Source organism: Pelodiscus sinensis, chromosome 4, assembly GCF_049634645.1.
Source record: "Pelodiscus sinensis isolate JC-2024 chromosome 4, ASM4963464v1, whole genome shotgun sequence".
NCBI lineage: Eukaryota > Metazoa > Chordata > Testudines > Trionychidae > Pelodiscus > Pelodiscus sinensis.
Genome location: NC_134714.1, coordinates 128,454,822 through 128,475,358, shown reverse-complemented (window position 1 = coordinate 128,475,358; position 20,537 = coordinate 128,454,822). Strand labels below are relative to the sequence as shown.

The 20,537-nt window shown below is 58.7% G+C and overlaps 2 protein-coding genes across 3 annotated transcripts; one reads left to right on the top strand and one right to left on the bottom strand.

Moving 5' to 3' along the window:
* Positions 1-928: 928 nt before the first annotated feature.
* Positions 929-9,358, bottom strand: SMTNL1 (smoothelin like 1). Its single transcript, XM_014571231.3, has 10 exons — positions 9,209-9,358; positions 7,620-7,707; positions 5,516-6,381; positions 5,178-5,310; positions 4,840-4,885; positions 4,509-4,676; positions 3,973-4,075; positions 2,995-3,146; positions 2,088-2,280; positions 929-1,083 (listed from the first exon to the last, which is right to left on the bottom strand). Exons 3-9 carry the CDS (start codon positions 6,377-6,379, stop codon positions 2,136-2,138), a joined length of 1,611 nt encoding a protein of 536 aa, XP_014426717.2. The 5' UTR covers positions 6,380-6,381; positions 7,620-7,707; positions 9,209-9,358; the 3' UTR covers positions 929-1,083; positions 2,088-2,135.
* A 1,577-nt stretch (positions 9,359-10,935) lies between these two features.
* TIMM10 (translocase of inner mitochondrial membrane 10) lies at positions 10,936-13,060 on the top strand. 2 transcript variants are annotated; one of them, XM_075928608.1, is made up of 3 exons: positions 10,936-11,092; positions 11,738-11,828; positions 12,750-13,060. In XM_075928608.1, the coding sequence occupies exons 2-3, from the start codon at positions 11,758-11,760 to the stop codon at positions 12,949-12,951; spliced, it is 273 nt and encodes a 90-aa protein (XP_075784723.1). In that variant the 5' UTR covers positions 10,936-11,092; positions 11,738-11,757; the 3' UTR covers positions 12,952-13,060. The 2 variants fall into 2 exon arrangements, with proteins under 2 accessions (XP_075784723.1, XP_075784724.1); XM_075928609.1 differs by having other exon boundaries at positions 10,940-11,092; positions 11,744-11,828.
* The last annotated feature ends 7,477 nt before the right edge of the window (positions 13,061-20,537 follow it).

Here is a 20,537-nt window from a genome sequence, read left to right as displayed (position 1 = left end):
TCTCCCCAGTCCGGTTGAAGGCCAGGCCTTGGAGCTGCCAGAGCTGTGTGTGACCCCAAATCACCCTCCCCCCCCAACAGTGCTGGGAGCTGCCTTCACAGGGAACATAAAACCCTTGGCCACGTGTGCCTATTAAAGATCCCACAGGCGGGTGTCCAAGCCCCTGCTAGCTTGGGCGATCACATCCTGCCTCTCCCTCCCCCCCTTGGTATGGTTCACTCCACTTCCTGTTCTAAAGGCAGGTTGGCTTAGTGCCCTGACCCTGTGTCTCCAGATCCCAGCTCCCACCAGCCCTGATCACCCGTGTGCCCTGCAGCTGGGAGAAGTAGCTGGGTGCCGGAGTCAGTGTGGCTACGTCTACCCTGTAGCCTTCTTCCCGAAAACTTATGCAAATGAAGCACGGAGTGGAATATCAGCACGCTTCATTTGCATAATTAATTAGCAGCCACTTTTGTGCAATAAGGAGCTGTGGAGACGGCTCCTTTTTGCGCAAAACCCCCTCTTGCTCAAGAGCCAGTCTTCCTGAAGAGAACAGCTCTCGTGCAAAAGTGGCTGCTAATTATGCAAATGAAGCATGGCAATATTCCACTTGGCGCTTCATTTGCATGAGCTTTTCCAGTAAAAGGCGACAGTGTAGATGTAGCCGGAGGAAGGGTGTGGGGGCAGGATCCATGATCTGGCACTAACCAGACTCTGCCATGAGAGGACAGCCCAGAGCTACGGGGCCAGTAGTTCAGGGCTGGAAGGGGGAAGGGTCTGGTCTGCTGAGCACCTGCTGCAGGGTCAGCAGAGCTGTGCCAAGGCTCTGCCAAGCTGCAGAGGTGTCTTCTGCTGCCGATGGACATCTCACCTGGCTGGCTGCAGCCACCACCCGCCTCTCAGGCCCTGGCAGAGGAATGTGGCTGGTGCTGATGGAGCCCCCAAGAAACCACCCAGTGGCTGTCTGTGCTTGGAGCAGTTCTGCTTTATTGGATCTGCCAGGACCTTGCCTGCCCTCTGAGCCAGAGCTCCTGCTGGCTGGGGTGGGGTGGAGTTATCAGCAGAGGAGATGCCAGGCTGTGGGGGGGGAGTGCCAGCACAGACCTGTGGGGAGAAGGGAAGTGAGTAGTGCAGGGGTCAAATGTCCAAGTTATGGAGGGTGGCTTGCTTTGAGACCCCTGCCTTGGGGGCTTTGGGACCCCTGCCTTGAAGGGCCCTGCTGGCACCTGTGGGGCACTCACTCTGCCCTTCCAGCAGCTGGGACAACCTCAGCCAAGGAACCCAGGGCTGGGAGAGGGGGCAAGGGCCAGGCCTGGGCATGCTGCCCGTAGTGGGTCTGCCTAGCAGCAGGCCGCTCGCTGGGCACGAGGCTGAACCGGGTTTTTAAGGGGAGTCTCCATGGAAAAGGCTCCACTGGAAAGAATCTGTCCTGACCCGTCTCCCCTGCCTTACTTCAACAGGGGAGAGAAGATGCCCCTGGAGCTGCCCTGCTGAACGCTCCCCCACAGCCCCATGGGAGGGGGGTTGTGTCTCCCCAAACAGCCAGGCGTGGCTCTGCCCTCGGGCTCCCTGCCTCCACTGCGGCCAGGCTGCAGCTGAGCTGCCTGACTCCTGGTGTGCTGCGGCAATGTGGCCCCAGCCTCCCTCCCTCGCAGCAGCTGGGGCTGGGGGCGCTAGCCTGGCTGCCCTGGGGTGCTCAGGGCTCTCACAGGCGGTGGTGGAAGGGGTGGGGCTGGGAGCTAGTCTACCCCAGCTGGTGGTTCATGCACCGCCCACGAGGGGAGGAGTGCAGGGAGGTCCCCAGCCCTTGGCTGAGCTACGGAGCCTAAGTCTGTGTGTTCCTGGAGAGCCCTTCCCCCCAGTTGTTTGAATGGGGCCGTGGTGCTGTCCTGGGGGGCTGGGCCCCAGTGAAGGCTCTGAAAGGGGTGGGTGCAGTACCACCCCTGCCCTTGCTCGATCTGCCCCTCTGGGAGGACATGGCACCAAGGAGCTTCCGGCTCCCATGTGGGCAATGAGGGGAAGATGAGGGCTCCTATCCCCACCAGCACCCCCTCTGTGGGCCCAGGCCCCCCTATCCCAGGCTGACCGGCCAGGCGGCCCCTCCTCACCAATGCTGTCAGGCGCGCTCTGCTTCTCGGGTGGCCCCTGCCCCCGCCTCATTTCTTCTTGGTCTTCACCAGCCCCTTGTCCACCAGGCTGCGGTACAGCTCCTGGACGTAGGTGTAGACGCACTTGGAGTCCGGGACGCTCATGCGCACCATGTCCTCCACCTCCAGCAGCGGGGCGCAGTCGGCGTGCTGCCTGCCGGACAAGGGCTCTGCTCTGAGCCAGGGGCTCCTGGTTTGCTCTATAGACAGCCCACTGACTCTCCCCCTCCCCCCAAAGGCCCCCTGCTCCCAGCCAGGGCCTCTCTGCAAGCAAAGGTGCCTTGTCCATGGGAGAGTGGCCCAGGATGCCTGTCATGGCAGCGGATGGGGGTGAAGGGCGGGTGAGTGCAGAGCTAATGCCCTAGAGAAGGGCTCAAGAGCTACTTCCGGGAGTGGGGAACAAGGGGCAGAGTGCCTGGGAGCCACAGGGTAATTAGCTAAGGGCTTGAATTACTGGGTGTGGCACCAGCCGGGCCTCCTATAGCAGAGCTGAGGTGGGGTGGGCTGCTGCACCCCATCCCACCCAGCCTCACTGGAAATTCCAGCAGGGAGAGCAGGGCTGGGCAGGCTCCTCCCACTCTCTGATGTCACAGCGCCTCACGCTGGGGAGGGCTGGGCAGTACAGTCTCCTCCCTCACCAGGGAGGGCAGAGCTGGGCCATGCAGGTGTTGTTACGCCCTGGTGTCACAGCACCTCCTACTGGAGAGTGGTGTAGGTTCTGCTTCTGCTTGGTGTCACAGTGCCCCCTGCTGGGCAGCTGCTGATTTCTACCCTGCCTCCAAGCCCCAAATTGGCTGTGTGGCAGAGGTCCCTCCCTTGGTGGGGCTGGTCGCCCTAGGGATGTGTGGGGGGAGGGGAGCACACTCACTCAGCAGTGGCAAAGGCCAGGGCAAAGTTCTCCCTGCGGTTGGCTGGGTCGAGGGCCTCATAGTCGAAGGCGTCCGGGAAGAACTTGTGGATGAGGGCGCAGAAGGCCAAGCCACTGCTCCAGCTGGAGGAGAAGTTTTGGATGTCCACGTGCTGGGAGTGAGACAGGGACACAGGGAGGGAGAGCCGGTCAGCCCCACATGTGCTGGCAGGTCACCTTCCTGGCCTTCCTTCCCCATGGCACTGCAGGGTCTGGTGGTGCCTGTCTGTGGGGGCTGCCCTCCTCCCACCACTCAGAAGAGAAGCGGGGGTAGAAAGCCAGTGGCAGGGTTCCCTGTAATCCGGGCGCTTGTGTGGCTGCTCAGGAGAGATTCCAGTGCTGCCCAACTGATTAGCAGAGCGCCCACAGCTGGGTTTGTGTTTCTGTTGGGGGTGCACAGTAGCACGTGCCTCAATGCATTGAAAAATTATTCTGCACATGGATGGAAAAGTTCCGCATATGGATGGGACATTAAAGGGAACATTGCCCAGCGGCTGTGTTCTCTGGCCGTCTCCACAGTAGCAGGGTGACAGCGCTATGCCCTGCGTGGCAGAGGCCTGCCTGGCGCACAGGGGTGCTCTCCTGCTTGTCCTCTCCATGCCAGGGGGCCTCAGGCTGTTGGCACGAACCACTGAGAGGCAATAGCCGCTTGCCTGGGGATGGTAGAACCTGATGTGCCAGCCACCTGCCCCAATGCTCCCCAGCTGCTAGCCTGCCTGCCTCCCTGTGCCATCTGGCCCCCTGGAAGATCCGGGTGGCAGTGTGCCCAGCCCGGTGGGCTCCCTTGGACCCCTGCCCTTTCCTTCCGGCACCCCTCAATCTCTAAAGGCATTGTGTGGAGAGAGGGGGGCTAGCGTCTACCCGCCCCGCAGGCTTTCTGTGTGTCTGAGGGGAGGGAATTGCCGGCTGGGCACCACCTCGCCCCCGCCCACCTCTCACCTCGTAGCCACGTGTCTTGGCACGACACCACTCCAGCAGCATGTTCTTGATGGCGTTGGCGCCGCCAGTCTTCTTGATGTTGGGGGCAGGGTCGCTGGCTGCTCTGCAGGAGGCATGGGGTGGGATAGAGGGGACGGTGTCACAGAGAGAAGGGACAAGGCATATTCTGCTGGAGTGGCGAGTGCCCACATCCACTCCCTCCTCCAGCCTGGGGCCTTCCTTCCCTGTCCCACCAGCCCTCTGAACCTGCATGGGGCCAGGAGCTGAAGGGATTAACGCCCGTGTACCCTTGGTGTCACACTAGCTGCTCCAAGCGCTTTGCCCCTAACATCCAGTGGCAGGGAGTTCCACAGATGACTGCTTGTCCCTCTCTATGTCCCTTATTGACATGTTGCTCTTTAAAGGCCCTGGATGGCCCTCATTGGTTGACCAACCAGGGATAATCCTCCAAGCTCCGCCCTTTCTTGTAGGCTGGCCCATTTGTAACTGCGGGTGCGAAGGAGGAAGGTTGGTCAGTTTCATAAAGGATTGCACACCCCCCAAATTTTTCCATAATGGCCTTGCGGGATTGGGCCCTGGGTGCCAGGCGGGGTCGGGTCAACTCCCTCCGATCTAGGGCCGGTCTCTTCGGCTTCTCCTTGGGGGGCGTGGCTCCTTCAGGTGTGGGGCTCGGCCCGCTGTCCTGCTGGGCTGCCCCTCCAGTGCTGCAAAGAGAGAGGGGATGGATCAGAGAATGGGCCAGGAAGAGAGGGAGTATCAACCCGTGGCTGTGTGCCTTCCTTTGTACCCCAACCTGGCACCAGGGGGTGCTGTGTTGGGGCAGGAGTCCCCTATCCTGGCACTGGGTGCCCACTCGGCTGCTCTTACCTGGCACTGCCATCGGGAGGGGCTTCTGGGCCTTGGGAGATGCCTCCTGAAAGGAATTTACAAAATCCTGATCTTAAAAGCAGGGACTGCAGTGGGGTCAACTATATCTGAGGTGGGGCTGTGCTGGGGGGTGGCCCTGTGTGAGGGGGCAGGAGCTGTGCCAGAGGGGGGTGGCCCTGTATGAGGAGAGTGGGGGCAGTGTTGGGGGGGGGGGATCCTGGATGAGGGGTTGGGGCTCTGCTGGGGAATGACCCTGTGAGGGTATGTCTGTGCCGTGGGGATGCCGTGGGGGTGTCTCCTCCCTGGAGTCTCCCCTTCCCCAATCCCACTGGCCTTACCTGGCTGGGGAGCCCCCGTCTCCACCCTGATGGCAGCATCTCCTGTGGGGCTGGGTGCAGGCTCACCCCACTCTTCCTCCTCACCTCCTGTCTCTGGGGACAGCGGCTCCTCTGAGGTGCTCCCACTGTGCCCCTGGGAGGGGACAAAGCCCTTGAACAGGACCAGTCCCCTGCCCCCCAAATCCCATGAGTCCCCGACCCCCTGGTGGCCCAGGGCAACGGGGAGGGCTCGGGGGCACCCGCAGCACCTTCCCAGCACGCTAGCCCCATGGGAGATGTGAGGGGCTTCCCTCCTCTCCTCCACCCCATTGCCCTGTTTGCCCTGTGGGGACACTCACCTCTCTGGCCAGAGCACCGCTGGCCCCCTCAGCTCCAGCCCCTTGCTCCTCAGACACCTGCCTCTCTGGCTTGGCCCCGGCAGCCCCCTCCTGGGGTTCAGGCTCAGCCCCTCCTACTGCTGCCTTCTCCTCTGCCCCAGCCCCTTGCCCCTCTGCTCCAGCCCCAATATCCCCAGCCTCACCACCCTGCTTAGCATCATTCCCAGAATCCTTTGCTCCCCCGGCCTCACTGCTCTGTTTAGCATCGCTCCCAGAATCCTTTGCTCCCCCGGCCTCACTGCTCTGCTTAGCATCGCTCCCAGAATCCTTTGCTCCCCCGGCCTCACTGCTCTGCTTAGCATCGCTCCCAGAATCCTTTGCTCCCCCGGCCTCACTGCTCTGCTTAGTATCGCTCCCAGAATCCTTTGCTCCCCCAGCCTCACTGCTCTGCTTAGCATCGCTCCCAGAATCCTTTGCTCCCCCGGCCTCACTGCTCTGCTTAGCATCGCTCCCAGAATCCTTTGCTCCCCCGGCCTCACTGCTCTGCTTAGCATCGCTCCCAGAATCCGTTGCTCCATTGGCCTCTATGCCCCCCTTTGTATTACTCCCAGAATCCCCTGCTGCCCCAGCCTCAGCACCCTGCTTAGCATCACTCCCAGAATCCCCTGCTGCCCCAGACTCAGGATCCTGCTTAGCATCACTCCCAGAATCCCCTGCTTCCCTGGCCTCACCCTGCTTAGCATCACTCCCAGAATCCCCTGCTTTCCCCTTTTCCCCCAGCCCATCCTTGCCCCCCGCTGCCTCCACCCCTTCAGCCTCCTTGGCCGTGGCCCCGGGCTCCTCTGCCATCAGTGCAGGGTTGGGGGTGGCTTCCTGCGCCTCCATCTCTGGAAGGAGACAAGAAGCATGTGGTCAAATGGAGGCAGCAGGGATCCAGACTGGGGCTGTGAATGGCCCTTGACAGACCTGTCCAGGGACTGGCCTCCCAGCCTCCCCGGGCTCTGTCCACCCCTGCCCCAAGCCCCACCCTTGGCATGGCTGGGGTAGGAGGCGGCGGGTTGCCCTCTGCTGACCATTCCTTGGCATAGTGGGGCCCTACCTAACTTCCAGGGCAGTTCTTTGCCGGGGATGGGGAACACTGATTAGGGCACCTTGGGGTGGGGTGGGAATGGGGGCAGACAGAGCCCCTGGTGTGGGGGAGCCGGAGGGAGTCCCTGCAATGGAGGGTTACACCCAGGGACCATGCGCAGGGGAATGGAGGGTGCCAGGCGCCCCGGGATCCTGCAGCGAGTTTGACTCACATCAGCGAGGTGAGGCTCTGCAGTAAATACCCCAGGACCTTCCTAGGCCCAGGGGAAGTGGCCAGGGAGGCCAGTGGGGTGGGCTGTGCTGACAACCTGCTCGGGCAGGATGGTGGCCAGGCTGGGTACTGGCCCTTTAAAGCAAGGGGGGGCACTTCCCCATCACTGAGTAAACAATCCCTAGGGCCTGGAACAGGCCTCTGACTCAGGCACCAAACGTGCAGGGGGGGGGGGGTGTCTTAGGAGGGGACAAGGGACCCCCCTCAGCAGCTAAATATACCCCTGACATTTACCTCTCTGCCAGACCCAGGCAACAAGGGATTTGCCAACTGCTGCCCCAAATACTCCCCCCATAGTAAACTGCCTGCAACCCCAAGCTTCCCCCAGTTCTGCTTGTGCCCCACCACCCTGCCCCACCATTCCTTGCTAGCCCAGCCCCAGGCTCACCCCAGCTTTGCCAGTGCCCCACAATTCCCACCTGTTGCTACCTACTAGCCCAGCCCTGAGCTCCGCCCGACTCTGCCAGTGCCCCACAATCCTGCCCTCCATCCCCTGCTAGCTCAGCCCCAGACTGTCCCCCAGCTTTGCCAGTGCCCCACAGCCCCGGTTATTCCAGGCCTGGGCTCCCACGACCTGCCTTTGATACAGATGGTCTCCCCCAGTGCCTGGGGAAGGGAAGAGGGATCGGGGGTGTTTCCAGGGCATCCTAAGCCAGGGCAGGGGGTGTCTCCAGCCCACCCAGCTCCCCTACTGGAGGGGTTTATTCAATGCCCCACCCCTCCGGCCCTCCCTGGAGTCAGGGTGCTGGGCAGGGCTGCACCCACCTGCCGGCTGCTCCGTGGGACAGGCTGGTTCTGGGCTCAGTCCCGTCTGTCCTGCGCTTTGTGTTACAGCTCTTTGGAGCAGCACGGCCTATTTTTACCAGGAGGGAACAGGTGCCACTTTCATTCATGCTCCTTCACCCTGCCAGCTCCTCTGCCCCCTCCCCTAATGGCAGGGGGGATCCACTCTCCCAGAGTGACCCCCCCCAGAGGAGCTTGACAGGTTATGGGGGGATCCCACTTGGCAGGGGACCTTCAGGTGGCAAATGGGAAAGTGGGCCACAGGGGACCCCACCCCAACTACAATAGGAACCCCTCCCCCATGCCAGGGTGCTGCCAGCTGTCCAGCTTGGCACCAGAGCTGGAGCTAACAGAGCCATGGGGTCACCCTGCTCCCAGGGGTCTCTTTCCCACTGGGGTGTGGGCCAGGGGGCTGTCGTCACCCCTCCCCCCAGTACTGTCATTACTTAGGCAGCTCTGCCACCCTGTGGCCAGGCCTAGGAATTACAGGTGCACCCCTAGGTGGGTGACCATAGCAGAGTCCTCAGTCCCTCCCAAACCCGTGAGATACAGGTACTTCACTGCTGGATTTGGGGGTTACTTCCCACTGCACAGGCGGGACTCAGTTTTCCAGCCAATCAGGAAGGAGACTCTCCCCCTTCCCCGTAACTGGGGAACATCCAGGCCACCCAGGGTAGCACAACTGGTCTCTATCCTCAAGGGCAGGCAGCTCTGGGGCCTGGCTCACCAGCCTGGCCAGATGCTGGGGCTGAGACACTGTTGTGCGAGATGGTCATAAATGGGGCAGAAGGAAAAGACAGGGCAGGTTCCACCCAATCCAGTGCCCAGGCAGCTCCCTCTGCAGCTGTTACCTGCCTTCCCCTGGCATCTATGGCTTAGCCATACCCGATGCCTCCCTCCTAAAGGCAAAGGCTGCATGCTCTCGAGCAGTGTTTCCCAAATGGTGTTCCACGGAACCCCGGGGTTCCCCGAAGTAAAAATAAGGGTTCCGCACGAAAATTCCATTCCAATAACATTTTCTTATTAAAAAAATAATATTGAAGCATTTATTAATTTTATTGACAACAATTTTCATTTGTGTTTGCCACAATAAGTGTCCCTGTGTAATGCCAGCTTAGCCAGAGAGTGGGGATGATGACGTCACTAGTCAGTGCTGATGTCCATCTATTAGACTGTTATTAGGGATTCTGCAAAATTCTTTTGAGTTTAAAAGGGTTCCATGGCTAAATTAAATTGGGAAATGCTGCTCTGGTGGGTAGAGCTGGGAACTGGGAGTCAGGAGAACTGGGTTCAGTCCTGATTCTGAACTTGGGCGAGTCTCTGCCCCTGTTTCCCCATGTGTAATACAGGGGCGGGGCACGACAAAGCAGGTGCACACACTGCCAAGGACGAGCTGCCTGGCTCTGTATTTAGTACAAGGCTCTGACCATCGCTGGCTCAGAGGCCAACAGCAGCTGTTAGGAGGACACAGAGTCCCATGCATTTGTTAATGGCAGGCAGGTGGTAAGGCTGGCAGCCAGGCTAGGGCATGTACTTATGAAATGTATGGGGCTTGATCGGACAGATCCTACCTCAGCTCCACTGGCGGTGGGGTCCACACTATAGTGTTGCTCTTTCTCTCTGGGGCCTATGGCGAGAGGTGTTGCCTGCCTGGGCTCAAAGGGAGAGAGGGGCTGATGGTGCCCGACACAATGGTACTGGCTGTGCCCAGGCTCCGGAGGCTCTGCTCCTGGCCTGATCCGCCTCCGTGGACAGGGGACTCTGGGAGCCTATGGCAAATAACGTCACAGCCCCACCCTCAGCCGGCCCCCTATGTACTCACCCCATGACCCCCTCCCCACAGCCTGTGTCACCCCACAGCCCGACAGGCCTCCACTGCAATCACCCTCGCCCCATAACCCCTCCCCGCAGCCTGTGTCACCACACAGCCCGACAGGCCCCACTGCAATCACCCCCACCCTATAACCCCTCCCCACAGCCTGTCACCCCACAGCCCGACAGCCCCCACTGCAATCACCCCCACCCTATAACCCCTCCCCACAGCCTGTGTCACCCCACAGCCCGACAGCCCCCACTGCAATCACCCCCACCCCATAACCCCTTCCCACAGCCTGTGTCACCCCACAGCCCGACAGGCCCCACCGCAATCACCCCCACCCCATAACCCCTCCCCACAGCCTGTGTCACCCCACAGCCCGACAGGCCCCACCGCAATCACCCCCACCCCATAACCCCTCCCCACAGCCTGTGTCACCCCACAGCCCGACAGGCCCCACTGCAATCACCCCCACCCCATAACCCCGCCCCACAGCCTGTGTCACCCCACAGCCCGCAGCCCCCACTGCAATCACCCCCACCCTATAACCCCTCCCCACAGCCTGTGTCACCCCACAGCCCGACAGCCCCCACTGCAATCACCCCCACCCTATAACCCCTCCCCACAGCCTGTCACCCCACAGCCCGACAGCCCCCACTGCAATCACCCCCACCCTATAACCCCTCCCCACAGCCTGTCACCCCACAGCCCGACAGCCCCCACTGCAATCACCCCCACCCCATAACCCCGCCCCACAGCCTGTGTCACCCCACAGCCCGCAGCCCCCACTGCAATCACCCCCACCCTATAACCCCTCCCCACAGCCTGTGTCACCCCACAGCCCGACAGCCCCCACCGCAATCACCCCCACCCTATAACCCCTCCCCACAGCCTGTCACCCCACAGCCCGACAGCCCCCACTGCAATCACCCCCACCCCATAACCCCGCCCCACAGCCTGTGTCACCCCACAGCCCGCAGCCCCCACTGCAATCACCCCCATTCAACCCCCCACTCTCCCAGCCGGTCCCATCCCTGCTGTCCCTGAAGCCCCGGGGGATCCCAACCTGCCCGCTTTTGGGGGCCTCTCTCCCTCCCCTGCGCCCCACCAAGGGGCTGAACCCCTGCAACGCCCACCCCCCACCGGACGGGGGCACTGCTCCTTCAGCTACGCTAGGCTCATTAGACCTCCCGGCTTGTCTAGCAACAACTAGCACTCTATGGTAACATGGCTGCGCCCATTCTCCCGCCTCACATCCGGTACGTTCTAGCCTCGGTCCTCCACCAGCTCTATGCTCTAATTGGGTTCCCCTCCTTCCCCTGGAGTCCCGGCACATCTCTATGGTTTGCAGCGGGCCCCTCTCGCCTCCTGCCCCTTCCCTCTCGCTCTCTGGCGGGTCACTCTGCGGAAGCGGAGTCCTCCACAAGCCGGAAGTGGGCGCCCCGCGTCTGACTCTATGGTACCACGGAGGAGAGAGGGGGGGGCCCATCGTACCGGAAGTACCTGTTCCCCGCATGTTTCCGGTTGGCGGCGGGGGGAACGTCACGTTACTGTGCAGCGTGGGGAGGGGAAAGGGGCTGCTGACCCCTGACCTCTGACCCCGGGGCTCAGCGACTCCTCCCCACGAGGAGCGCGCAGGGTGAGAGGGGCTCGGGGCTGCCCCTAGTCGGGGGGGGGGGGGTCAGGGACTTGCCCCCCCGCTGCATTGGCTGGGGCACATCGGCCCGGGGGGTTACAAGGGGGTATCATGGGGGGCGGGGTATCATGGGGGGCACATGGGGGGCGGGGCCCGCACGTGGGGGGTACATGGGGGGCAGGGTATCATGGGGGGCACATGGGGGGCGGGGCCCGCACGTGGGGGGTACATGGGGGGCAGGGTATCATGGGGGGCACATGGGGGGCGGCGCCTGCACGTGGGGGGTACATGGGGGGCGGGGTATCATGGGGGGCACATGGGGGGCGGCGCCTGCACGTGGGGGGTACATGGGGGGCGGGGTATCATGGGGGGCACATGGGGGGCGGCGCCTGCACGTGGGGGGTACATGGGGGCGGGGTATTGTGGGGGGCACACGGGGGCGGGGCCTGCACGTGGGGGGTTCATGGGGGGCGGGGTATTGTGGGGGCCACACGGGGGGGGCCCGCACGGGGGGGAGGCACATGGGGGGCGGGGCCTGCACGTGGAGGGTACATGGGGGGCGGGGTATCATGGGGGGCACTCGGGGGCGGGGCCCGCACGTGGGGGGGGGGGCACGCGTGGCAGGCCTGACAGACTCTGTGTTCCCAGGAGCAGGTCACTCGGGCGCGATGGATCCGCTCCGGGCCCAGCAGCTGGCGGCCGAGCTGGAGGTGGAGATGATGGCCGACATGTACAACAGGTAACGGCCCCTCATCACAGCGCCCTCCCCCCCCCCGGCATGCTGCGGGGGGTCACAGATTTGAAAGCCGGCAGGGGCCCTCTAAATTGGGGAGAGACCAAGAAAGAGGCACGAGAATGACTGAAGGGCTAGAAAACCTGCCTTCCAGTGATCGTCGAGGAGCTCAGTTCGCGTAGGGCAGTGGTTCCGAAACTTCGGCATCATACCCCCTTTTTGATTTTTGAAAAATCTCCCCCCCCCCCCCACACACAAAAAATAGCAGCAAAACTTGTTGAGAAATAAAATGATTGGGGGGAGGGATGCTGGGTCACCTCCCCACTCCTCCCCCCGGAATTTTTTCACGCCTCACCAACAGGGCATGCCCCCCAGTTTGGGAACCCATTAGGGTAACCAAGAGAAGTTTAAGTGCTGGCTGGGTCGGTTGGTAAGTACCTACATGGGAAATAGATGTTTAATAGTGGGGTTTCCTGCAAGATAGAGTCTAGCAGAGAAAGGTCTAATATGGTCCAGTAGCTGGAAGTTGGAGCTAGATACATTTAGACTGGAAATAAGGTGTGAGATTTTAATGGTGAGAGTAATTAGCCATTGGAGCAACTTCCTAGGATCGTGGTGTATTCCTCATCAGTGATGAGTTTTCAACCAAGATGGAATGTGGGTCACAATGAAGTGGAATTGGCACAGTGGTGGGTGTGCTGGAGCTGAGGACTGGAACATCAAAAGGCCACGGGTCGGGATTGAGAGGAATTGGCAGAGCTCTGAGCTGCAACAGCACGTTATTCAGGAGCACTGGCATAAATGTGGGCAGGATGTATGGAGGGAGCCCAGGATTGGGGTAGCAGGGAAGCCTGTGGGGAGGAGGCAGGACTAGGTTCACCCGGACACCTTTGGATTCTCATGCTCTCCCTCTCCTTGGTGGCCCAGAATGACCAATGCCTGTCACCGGAAGTGCGTCCCTCCCCACTACAAGGAGGCGGAGCTCTCCAAGGGGGAGTCTGTGTGCCTGGACCGCTGCGTCTCCAAGTACCTGGACATCCACGAGCGCATGGGCAAGAAACTGACAGAGCTCTCCATGCAAGATGAAGAGCTGATGAAAAGGATGCAGCAGGGGGCAGGACCGGCATAGGGACTTCCTCTTGAACATGGACAGCATGCATGATGGCCTGGCATCCTCCCTCACTGCAGCCTGGACTCACCCCTGTGCCTCCACCCCAAAATAAAACCTCTTTATGTGAGCTGGGTCTTTGCCTACAAGGACAGTTCAGAGACCTGGGGCTGTGATATACCAACTGGATGTTCTGCCCCACCCTTTTCTCTGGTGCCTTAGAATCATAGAATCATAGAATAATAGGACTGGAAGGGACCTCGAGAGGTCATCGAGTCCAGCCCCCCGCCCTCAAGGCAGGATCAAGCTCCGTCTACACCATCCCTGACAGATGTCTATCTAACCTGTTCTTAAATATCTCCAGAGAGGGAGATTCCACCACCTCCCTTGGCAATTTATTCCAATATTTGACCACCCTGACAGTTAGGAATTTTTTCCTAATGTCCAATCTAAACCTCCCCTGCTGCACTTTAAGCCCATTACTCCTTGTCCTGTCCTCAGAAACCAAGAGGAACAAATTTTCGCCTTCCTCCTTGTGACACCCTTTTAGATATTTGAAAACCGCTATCATGTCCCCCCTTAATCTTCTTTTTTCCTTTTTTCCTTGCTCCATCCCTGAGTGGATACGATCCCAGTTCTGCTCTGTCCAGCTGACCCCCCATTTACCAGGCTGCGTCTGTACTTTTACCGCTTCGTGGAAGGAATGGGTTAGTCAGGGTGGTTTCCTACAAGATAGAGTAATTGTATGGGAGGCCAGTTTGGCATCTGGCTGTTTTTTCCTCTGCCAGTACCCCAGCGTGGCTCTAGGGTGGGCAAACCTTGTAGGCATCTAAGTAGGCAAATTGTATGGCAGGCCATAAATGCTCGCTGGCCTGACCTCCTCCCAGTGGCAGATTGGCCACTGGCCCAAAGGGGTGTGCCCAGGGGCCCCTGCCAATTGGGGAGCTGCGGAAAAATGGGCGCCTCTCCGTTGCCAGCAGCTCTGACCTCCGACTCAGTGGTGGAGCTAGGAAGCAGACGGTGAAGGGGGCAAGCACCTGAGCACACTCCCTGGTGGGAGCTCCAGGGCTGGATGAAAAAGTCTGATGTGCTGGATGTGACCTGTGGGTCCTAGTTTGCTCATCCCTCCCCTAGGGGAGGTGCTCTGCTGTGGGGAAGTGTGTGTCTCTCTCTCCCTGGTGCTCTGTAACGCTCCACCCCTCTTTCGTTGTACTGATTAGTTCCTTTGGCACTTTCACTTGAGGCAGTGTGTGACGGGCAGGATCCTGATCCTGTTTGGATAACCTCCCCCACAGCCATCCTGGCACTTCCTGTCCCAAACTCCTAGTGGAAGGGTATTCCGCTTTGATCGCCTCCCACCCCAGCAGTGGCTGCAGATCCATGCCCGTGTGAAGAGCTTGCCTCCTTGGCCAACTCCTGGCAAGCACAGCTGACCGCTGTTGCTTTGTGTGTCCACCAGGGTGCCCTGCAGAGCTCGTGGATTTTAATAACCATGCTGGTCTAACAGCTCCTGGCTGTGGTACAGGTTTTACAACTCAGGATATTAATTGGGTCATTTCCTCTTCTTTGTCTCCTCATTCAGAGAGCTGACCGCAGGTTAATGACATGGCAGCTCTGTTCAGCCAGAGGCTGAATTCTCCCATCCCAGCTACTTAGAGATCAACGTTGGCTTAAAAGGCACCAGCTGGGAGTTATTTTTAATACTCCTGACTTGAGCTTTTGGAGGTTTCATTCGTGTTGGCTGCGTGGCAGGGAAAATGCCAGAGGAATGGGCTGGAATAATAGGGAGGAGTCCTGTATAAAGCCAGAAGGGGCTGCTGTGCTTCTCTTGTTTGCTGTCTTGTGTAAGGCAGATCCGAGGGCTTCCTTGAATTCCTGCTTGAACTGGAGCAGACCTGTGAGAGACACACCCCAGCTCCATTGTCAATGAGGGAGACAAGGCGACTCCACCATGCCACTTGGGGGATTGTTCCCTTTTGCTGGTCACCCTATCTGCTCCATTTCCAGTCTGAATGTGTCTGAGGTTCTCAAACTGGGGGTCAGGAGCCTGCCCTACCATCTGGGGACCCAGGCTCCGGCTTTGCCATCAGCCAGGGGGGCCTCAAGTTACAGGCCCCAGGGCAGTGGAGCTGGGATGGGCTCAGCCGTCCATCCCCCTCCTGGGATCGTGGAGTAACTTTTGTTTTCAGAAGGGGGTCGCTGTTCAAGGATGTTTGAGAGCCCCTTTAGTTTCCCCTTCCAGCCTATGCAACTTGGTAGATCTTTGGCTGCTAGGTGGGGGGCTGGGGGTGTCCCAGAGTTTGAGGATGGGCTGGTTCCTGTTTGATCCTGGTCTGCAGATCGAACCCTGGGATAGACAGACAGACAATCCGGGGCGTGGGGGAGACAGACTTGCTGGGCCTCTAGGCAAGTTGGGGAGGGGGGCAGCTCTACACTCCTGCAAGGGGTGGGGCCTCAGGTGGAAGGGGCGGGCCTGGGGCAGCCAGCCCCCAAAGCTGCCCAGAGCATGCGGCGCCGAGCTCCAGTGGGCTCAGGGAGCCCCAGATCCTTTTGAATCACCGGGCCCAGGGGCAGTTGCCCCCTTGTTGGTGAACCCAAACCAGGGCATTTTTGGGGTAGCATGAGGCAGCCTTGTCTGCACCCGCCCCTTTTGCCTTCCCCGGAGAGTTACTCTCCAGTGCCCCTGGGAAGGGTTTGCGGGTTTAGAAAAACAGGTGGCGCTTCAGTGGAGATGCAGCTTCCCCAACCAAAGCGTTAGGTCGCTGGCCTAGCGTAGGCCAGGCCTGCAGCTCGCCGGTAGCGCTGATCCCAAGCTGCTCTCCCCGCCGGGCTGCCTCCTCCTCCTCTCGACGTTTGCCCCCCGTCTGTGTCTCTGCCCGGCTTATCAACGGCGTAACATATCGCCCCACCCGCCCATTGACTCAGCACTGCCTGCACAAGCGCTCTGTGCGCCCCTCCCGTCCACCCCACCTTGAAATGGGTTAACTGGTTAAACATTGCGTTTAACTGGTTAACCAATTAAACAGGCGTTTCCATCCCTAGCTGTGGCTGAGGCCAGGCCTGGGGGGCCCTTCCCACTCCCAGAAGGGACTTCCTGGCCCACTGCGCCCTTTCCCCTGAATGTTCCCTTATGCCCCTCTAGGCACAGTTTGGGGTCCTGCACTGTAGAGGAAGGGGGTTAGGCCGTGCTGATGTAAGGCACTGCTCCCCACGGCCACGTGTCTCGGGGGGTGCAGGTGGAAAAATACTGCCAGCCCTGCGGTTACTCCCCGGGACGTGGGCACTAGCTGAGAGGAGCGATGGAGAAGAAGGCCCAGCGGGATTATCCCAACAGCTGGCAGATCTGGGGACAGGCTGAGGGGCAGAGATCCTGGGTTCCCAGGCCAGTGGTGTGGCCGGCGTGACCAGAGTTGTGGCCCGGGGCTGCCTGCATGGTGGAGCCAGAGCAGAGCGTTCAGAGAGATGCCCACGGGGGAATCCAGCCCTGGCCTAGGTGGGCCCCAAGCATTCGTTGCCCTGAGTTCTAGCTTCTTGTGCTCCGACTTCCGGCCATTGGCATTCGACCCAGGGCTTTCAAGCTGTGGTGATGGAGGGCGGGGAAGGGAAAGGAGTCTACTAGGGAGGGGGGCAGTGTGTGTGGGGGGGGGGTATGGGGCAGAGGGCCAGGCCCAACAGGAGTGGTGGCTCTGGGAGCCAGGCTGAGGAATGGGAGCAGTGTCAGAACCTCCCTTGTGCATTGGGGATGCTGTGCCCTGAGTGGAGGTGGGGAGGGCTAACTGGCCCGGCGCTGGACGCTCTGGAAGGAGTGGTCTCCCCATGCGGCCGCCGGGGCGCTCTGTAAGCTGTAATAGGATCGTTCTGATGCCGGCAGGGGAATCGCTGCCATCTGGGAGTGGGGCACTTCGCCAGCTGCACCACCCATGGGCCATTCCCACCGGCACCCTGCCATCAGCCAAGGCTACAGGGCAGGAGTTTTCCACTCGCTGCAGTCTCCCAGCCCCGCCACAGGCCCCACCGCAGCGATTAACCCTCTGGCATCCAGTGGTGGGGAGTTCCACAGGGTCTCTCCAGAAGGACGCCTGTCTCTTTCCTTGTAGCAAATTCCCATGAGTGGCTCTGGTCACAGGGCTGAGGAGCCGGCCCCCATGGCCTTTAAACACCCCCTTGCATGTCACACTGTTACCCAGTGGGGGGGGGGCAGGACAGTTTGCCCTCAGAGCAGGCCAGGAGACCTCACCGTGAACGTCATGCGGCTGTCAGAGCCTGAGCAGGTCATTACAACGGAAGGACTCGTAGGATGACAAATCCACTCCCCACCGACATGGCTGCCTGGCGACCTGCACCCCGAGGGGAGATGGATTTCCCCAGCTCTGCACAGGGAGGCTGAGCAAGCCCCCAGCTGGAGAGCAAAGGGCTGGGAGGTGGGGTGGGGTGAAGAAGAAATGGCTACAAGGAGTCAGGGCTCTGTCCCGGGAACTGAGCCTGGAGGTCAGATGGGGACAGAGCCTGAACCAAGGGGTTCTCCCTGGCTTGGCTGGGCACTGGGTTTGGGCCGGGCTCTAACTGGCCTGGCTCTGTGCTTCCCTAAGGCCCTCTGGTGCTGTGTGAGAACCGCGTCACTGCAGTACTTAGGGCCAGTGAAAACAGACAAGGTGGAACCGGGACTTTGTCCCGGGGGGGCTCCCTGACAGAGCTCCCAGGATGAAGCTGAAGGGTCAGGCAGCCAGGCCTGGAGCAGGGTGAGACCCTGTGGGGGCCTGGCACAATGTAGGGTTCATCTGAGTGCCTGTTCCAAAGTTGAGGGTGTAGCACTGAGCCTGTGGATACACAACCACACAGGGAAAGACACCCCATGCACATGTCATGCCAACAGGCGGAACCGAACCTGAGACCTCTGGAGCTTAGTGCGTGAGCTAAAAACCAGCTGCCTATTAGCTAAGGGTCCTCATTATTCTTCCGGTAAGTGGTATCAGTGCCACTAGATGGGACAGTCCATCACACCCAGCATGTGTGTAGGTTGCACATAGTCACACGCAACTGTAAGCACAACCACACAGGTACAGACACCCCATGCACAACCATACATGTGACCACACCCTATGCACAGTCACATGTCCAACTGCAAACATCCCACACACAACCACACAGTTAGATACACCATGCACAGCCACACACCGCCACAACCATATCATCCACAGTTACAAACACCCCATGCACAATCAGCTACATGCTACCACAACTAGGCCAGGCAGAGTCAGCCGTACACACACCAGGCACCACTGCACATACCCAACCTCACAATGAACACGCCAACACATGCGCAATTTCCTACAACCCCCCACAGGTGTGTATACACAAACACCATGTTCACCCACCCACCCATACATACACTCAATCTCCAAGCATAATCATACGTACATACACACGGCCACATGCACAGTTACACACGTGTACATGCAGCACCACCACGCAGGCCAGCCAGGGGAGGGGGCACCCATGGGTGACACCTGGGGAGTTAAAGGTTGAGCTGTAGCTGGTGATCGAACAGCTGCTAACCCCTGGCCAATGGGACTCTGGGGAGGGCTCCAACTGCACCAGAGGGCTGTGGGAGATGTAAAGGGACAAGATGAGACTCCCTCCCCCCAGCCAGTCCCTCATGGCCCTTTTAAATTGCTAGGCCCCAGGTCAGCTGCCCATTTGGTCCCCCCTCCCGGGGACAGCCTTGTTGGTAGGGTCTGGCAGCACTTTAGCATGGCTGCTGCACAGAACTGCTGGACCCTACCAGCTGGGCTGCGGATGGGGGAGAGCAAAAAGGCAGCTGTGTGCAGGCCGGCCCAGCGGCCAGTTCTTACCAGAGCACCGCACCAGCCCAAACTGGCCCAGTGTCACCTCTACGATTCCCTCTGCTCTCTCCTCTCTCCACGCCCTCCCTTTTTCAGTTCATTCTTTTCTTTCAGCCGCCCTTCCCTTCTTTCCCCTTTTAATTCAGTCTTTCTTTCCTTCTCTAACACATTCTTCCATTTCATGGTTCAAATCCTTTGTCTCAGTCATTTCCCCCCTTGTGTTCTTTCCTTAACCCTTTCCTTTCCTTTCTGCCTCTTTCACTTCTTTCTTTCCTTCTTTAAGTGGCTTTCTGTTTTGCTCTTTCCTTCCTTCCTTTTTCACTTATTCATCCTTTCCTTCGGTAGGCCCTTGCTTCATGTCTTTGTTCTTTCTAACATTTTTCCACTCATTTTTTTCTTTCCTTCTTTAGGTCACTCTGTATTTTGCTTCTTCCATCTTTTGAGCATTCTTTAATTCCTTCCTAGGAACACAAAATGATGAGACCCATGGCCTGACTAGCCCAGTGACCTATTGTCCAAGTATGCCCTGTGCCAGCTGCGTTAGAGGAACTGAACAGAGTTATCGAGTGAGCCATCCCCTGGCACCCAGTCCCCGCTTCTGGTAGTTGGAGATTTAGAGACATTCAGAGCATGGGATAATAGAAGCCTTTACAATCGTGGCCAATAGCCATTGATGGACAATTCATGAATTGATCTCATTCTTATTTTGAACCCAGTTACAGTTTTTGGTCTTCACAACGTCCCCTGGCAAGGAGTTCCGCAGGTTGACTATGCGTTGTGTGAAGAAACACTTCCTTTTATTTGTATTAATTAACTATTAATTTCATTGGGTGACCCCGGTTCTCTAGGCATGTGAAGGGGTAAATAACACTCCATATTCAGTTTCTCCACACCAATCCTGATTTCGTAGACCTCTATTATGCCCCCCCTTGTTTCTTTTTTCAATTGAACAGCCCCCGTCTTTTCAATCTCTCCTCCTATGGAGGCTGTTCCATACCCTTCATTGTTTCTGTTGCCCTTCTCTGAACTTTTCCCTTTCTTCATGTATCTTTTTTGAGATGGGGCAACCACATCTGCATGTAATATTCCAAGAGTGGGTGAACTATGGATTTACATAGTGGCATTATGATATTTTCTGTCTTACTCGCTATCCCTTTCCTAGTGGTTCCTAACTTTCTGCTAGCTTTTGGACTGCCACTTCACAGGGAGCCGATAGTTTAATGATGACTCCAAGTCTTTCTTGAGTGTAACAACTGATTGAGACCCCTCACTTTGCACATAGTGTTGGAATTATGTTTTCCAGTGTGCATTACTTCTCATTTGTCAATAAATTTCTTCCAACTCATTTTTCTTTTTATTCTTGAATTGATTCTTTTTCAATCACTCTTTCCTTCTTCAAAAACAACCAGGAGTCCTGTAGCATCTTAGGCTACGTCTACACTACGAGTTTTGCTGCAAGAGCCTATGCAAATGAAGCGCAGATTAGCATTTTCTCACACTTCATTTGCATACTCTCTTCCTATCCGTTTTTGCGTTAGGGGTTTTTGCCAAAAACAAGCAGTGTGGACCACTCCCTTTTTTGCGCAAAAACCTCTTTTTTGTGCAAAAACCTCTTTGCGCAAGATCCTTATGCCTCAAAAAAGGAGGTATACTGATTTTGCACAAAAAGGGTTTTTTGCACAAAAAGGAAACGTCCACACTGCTTGTTTTTGCACAAAAACCACTAGTGCAAAACGGATCAGAAAAAAGTATACAAATGAAACA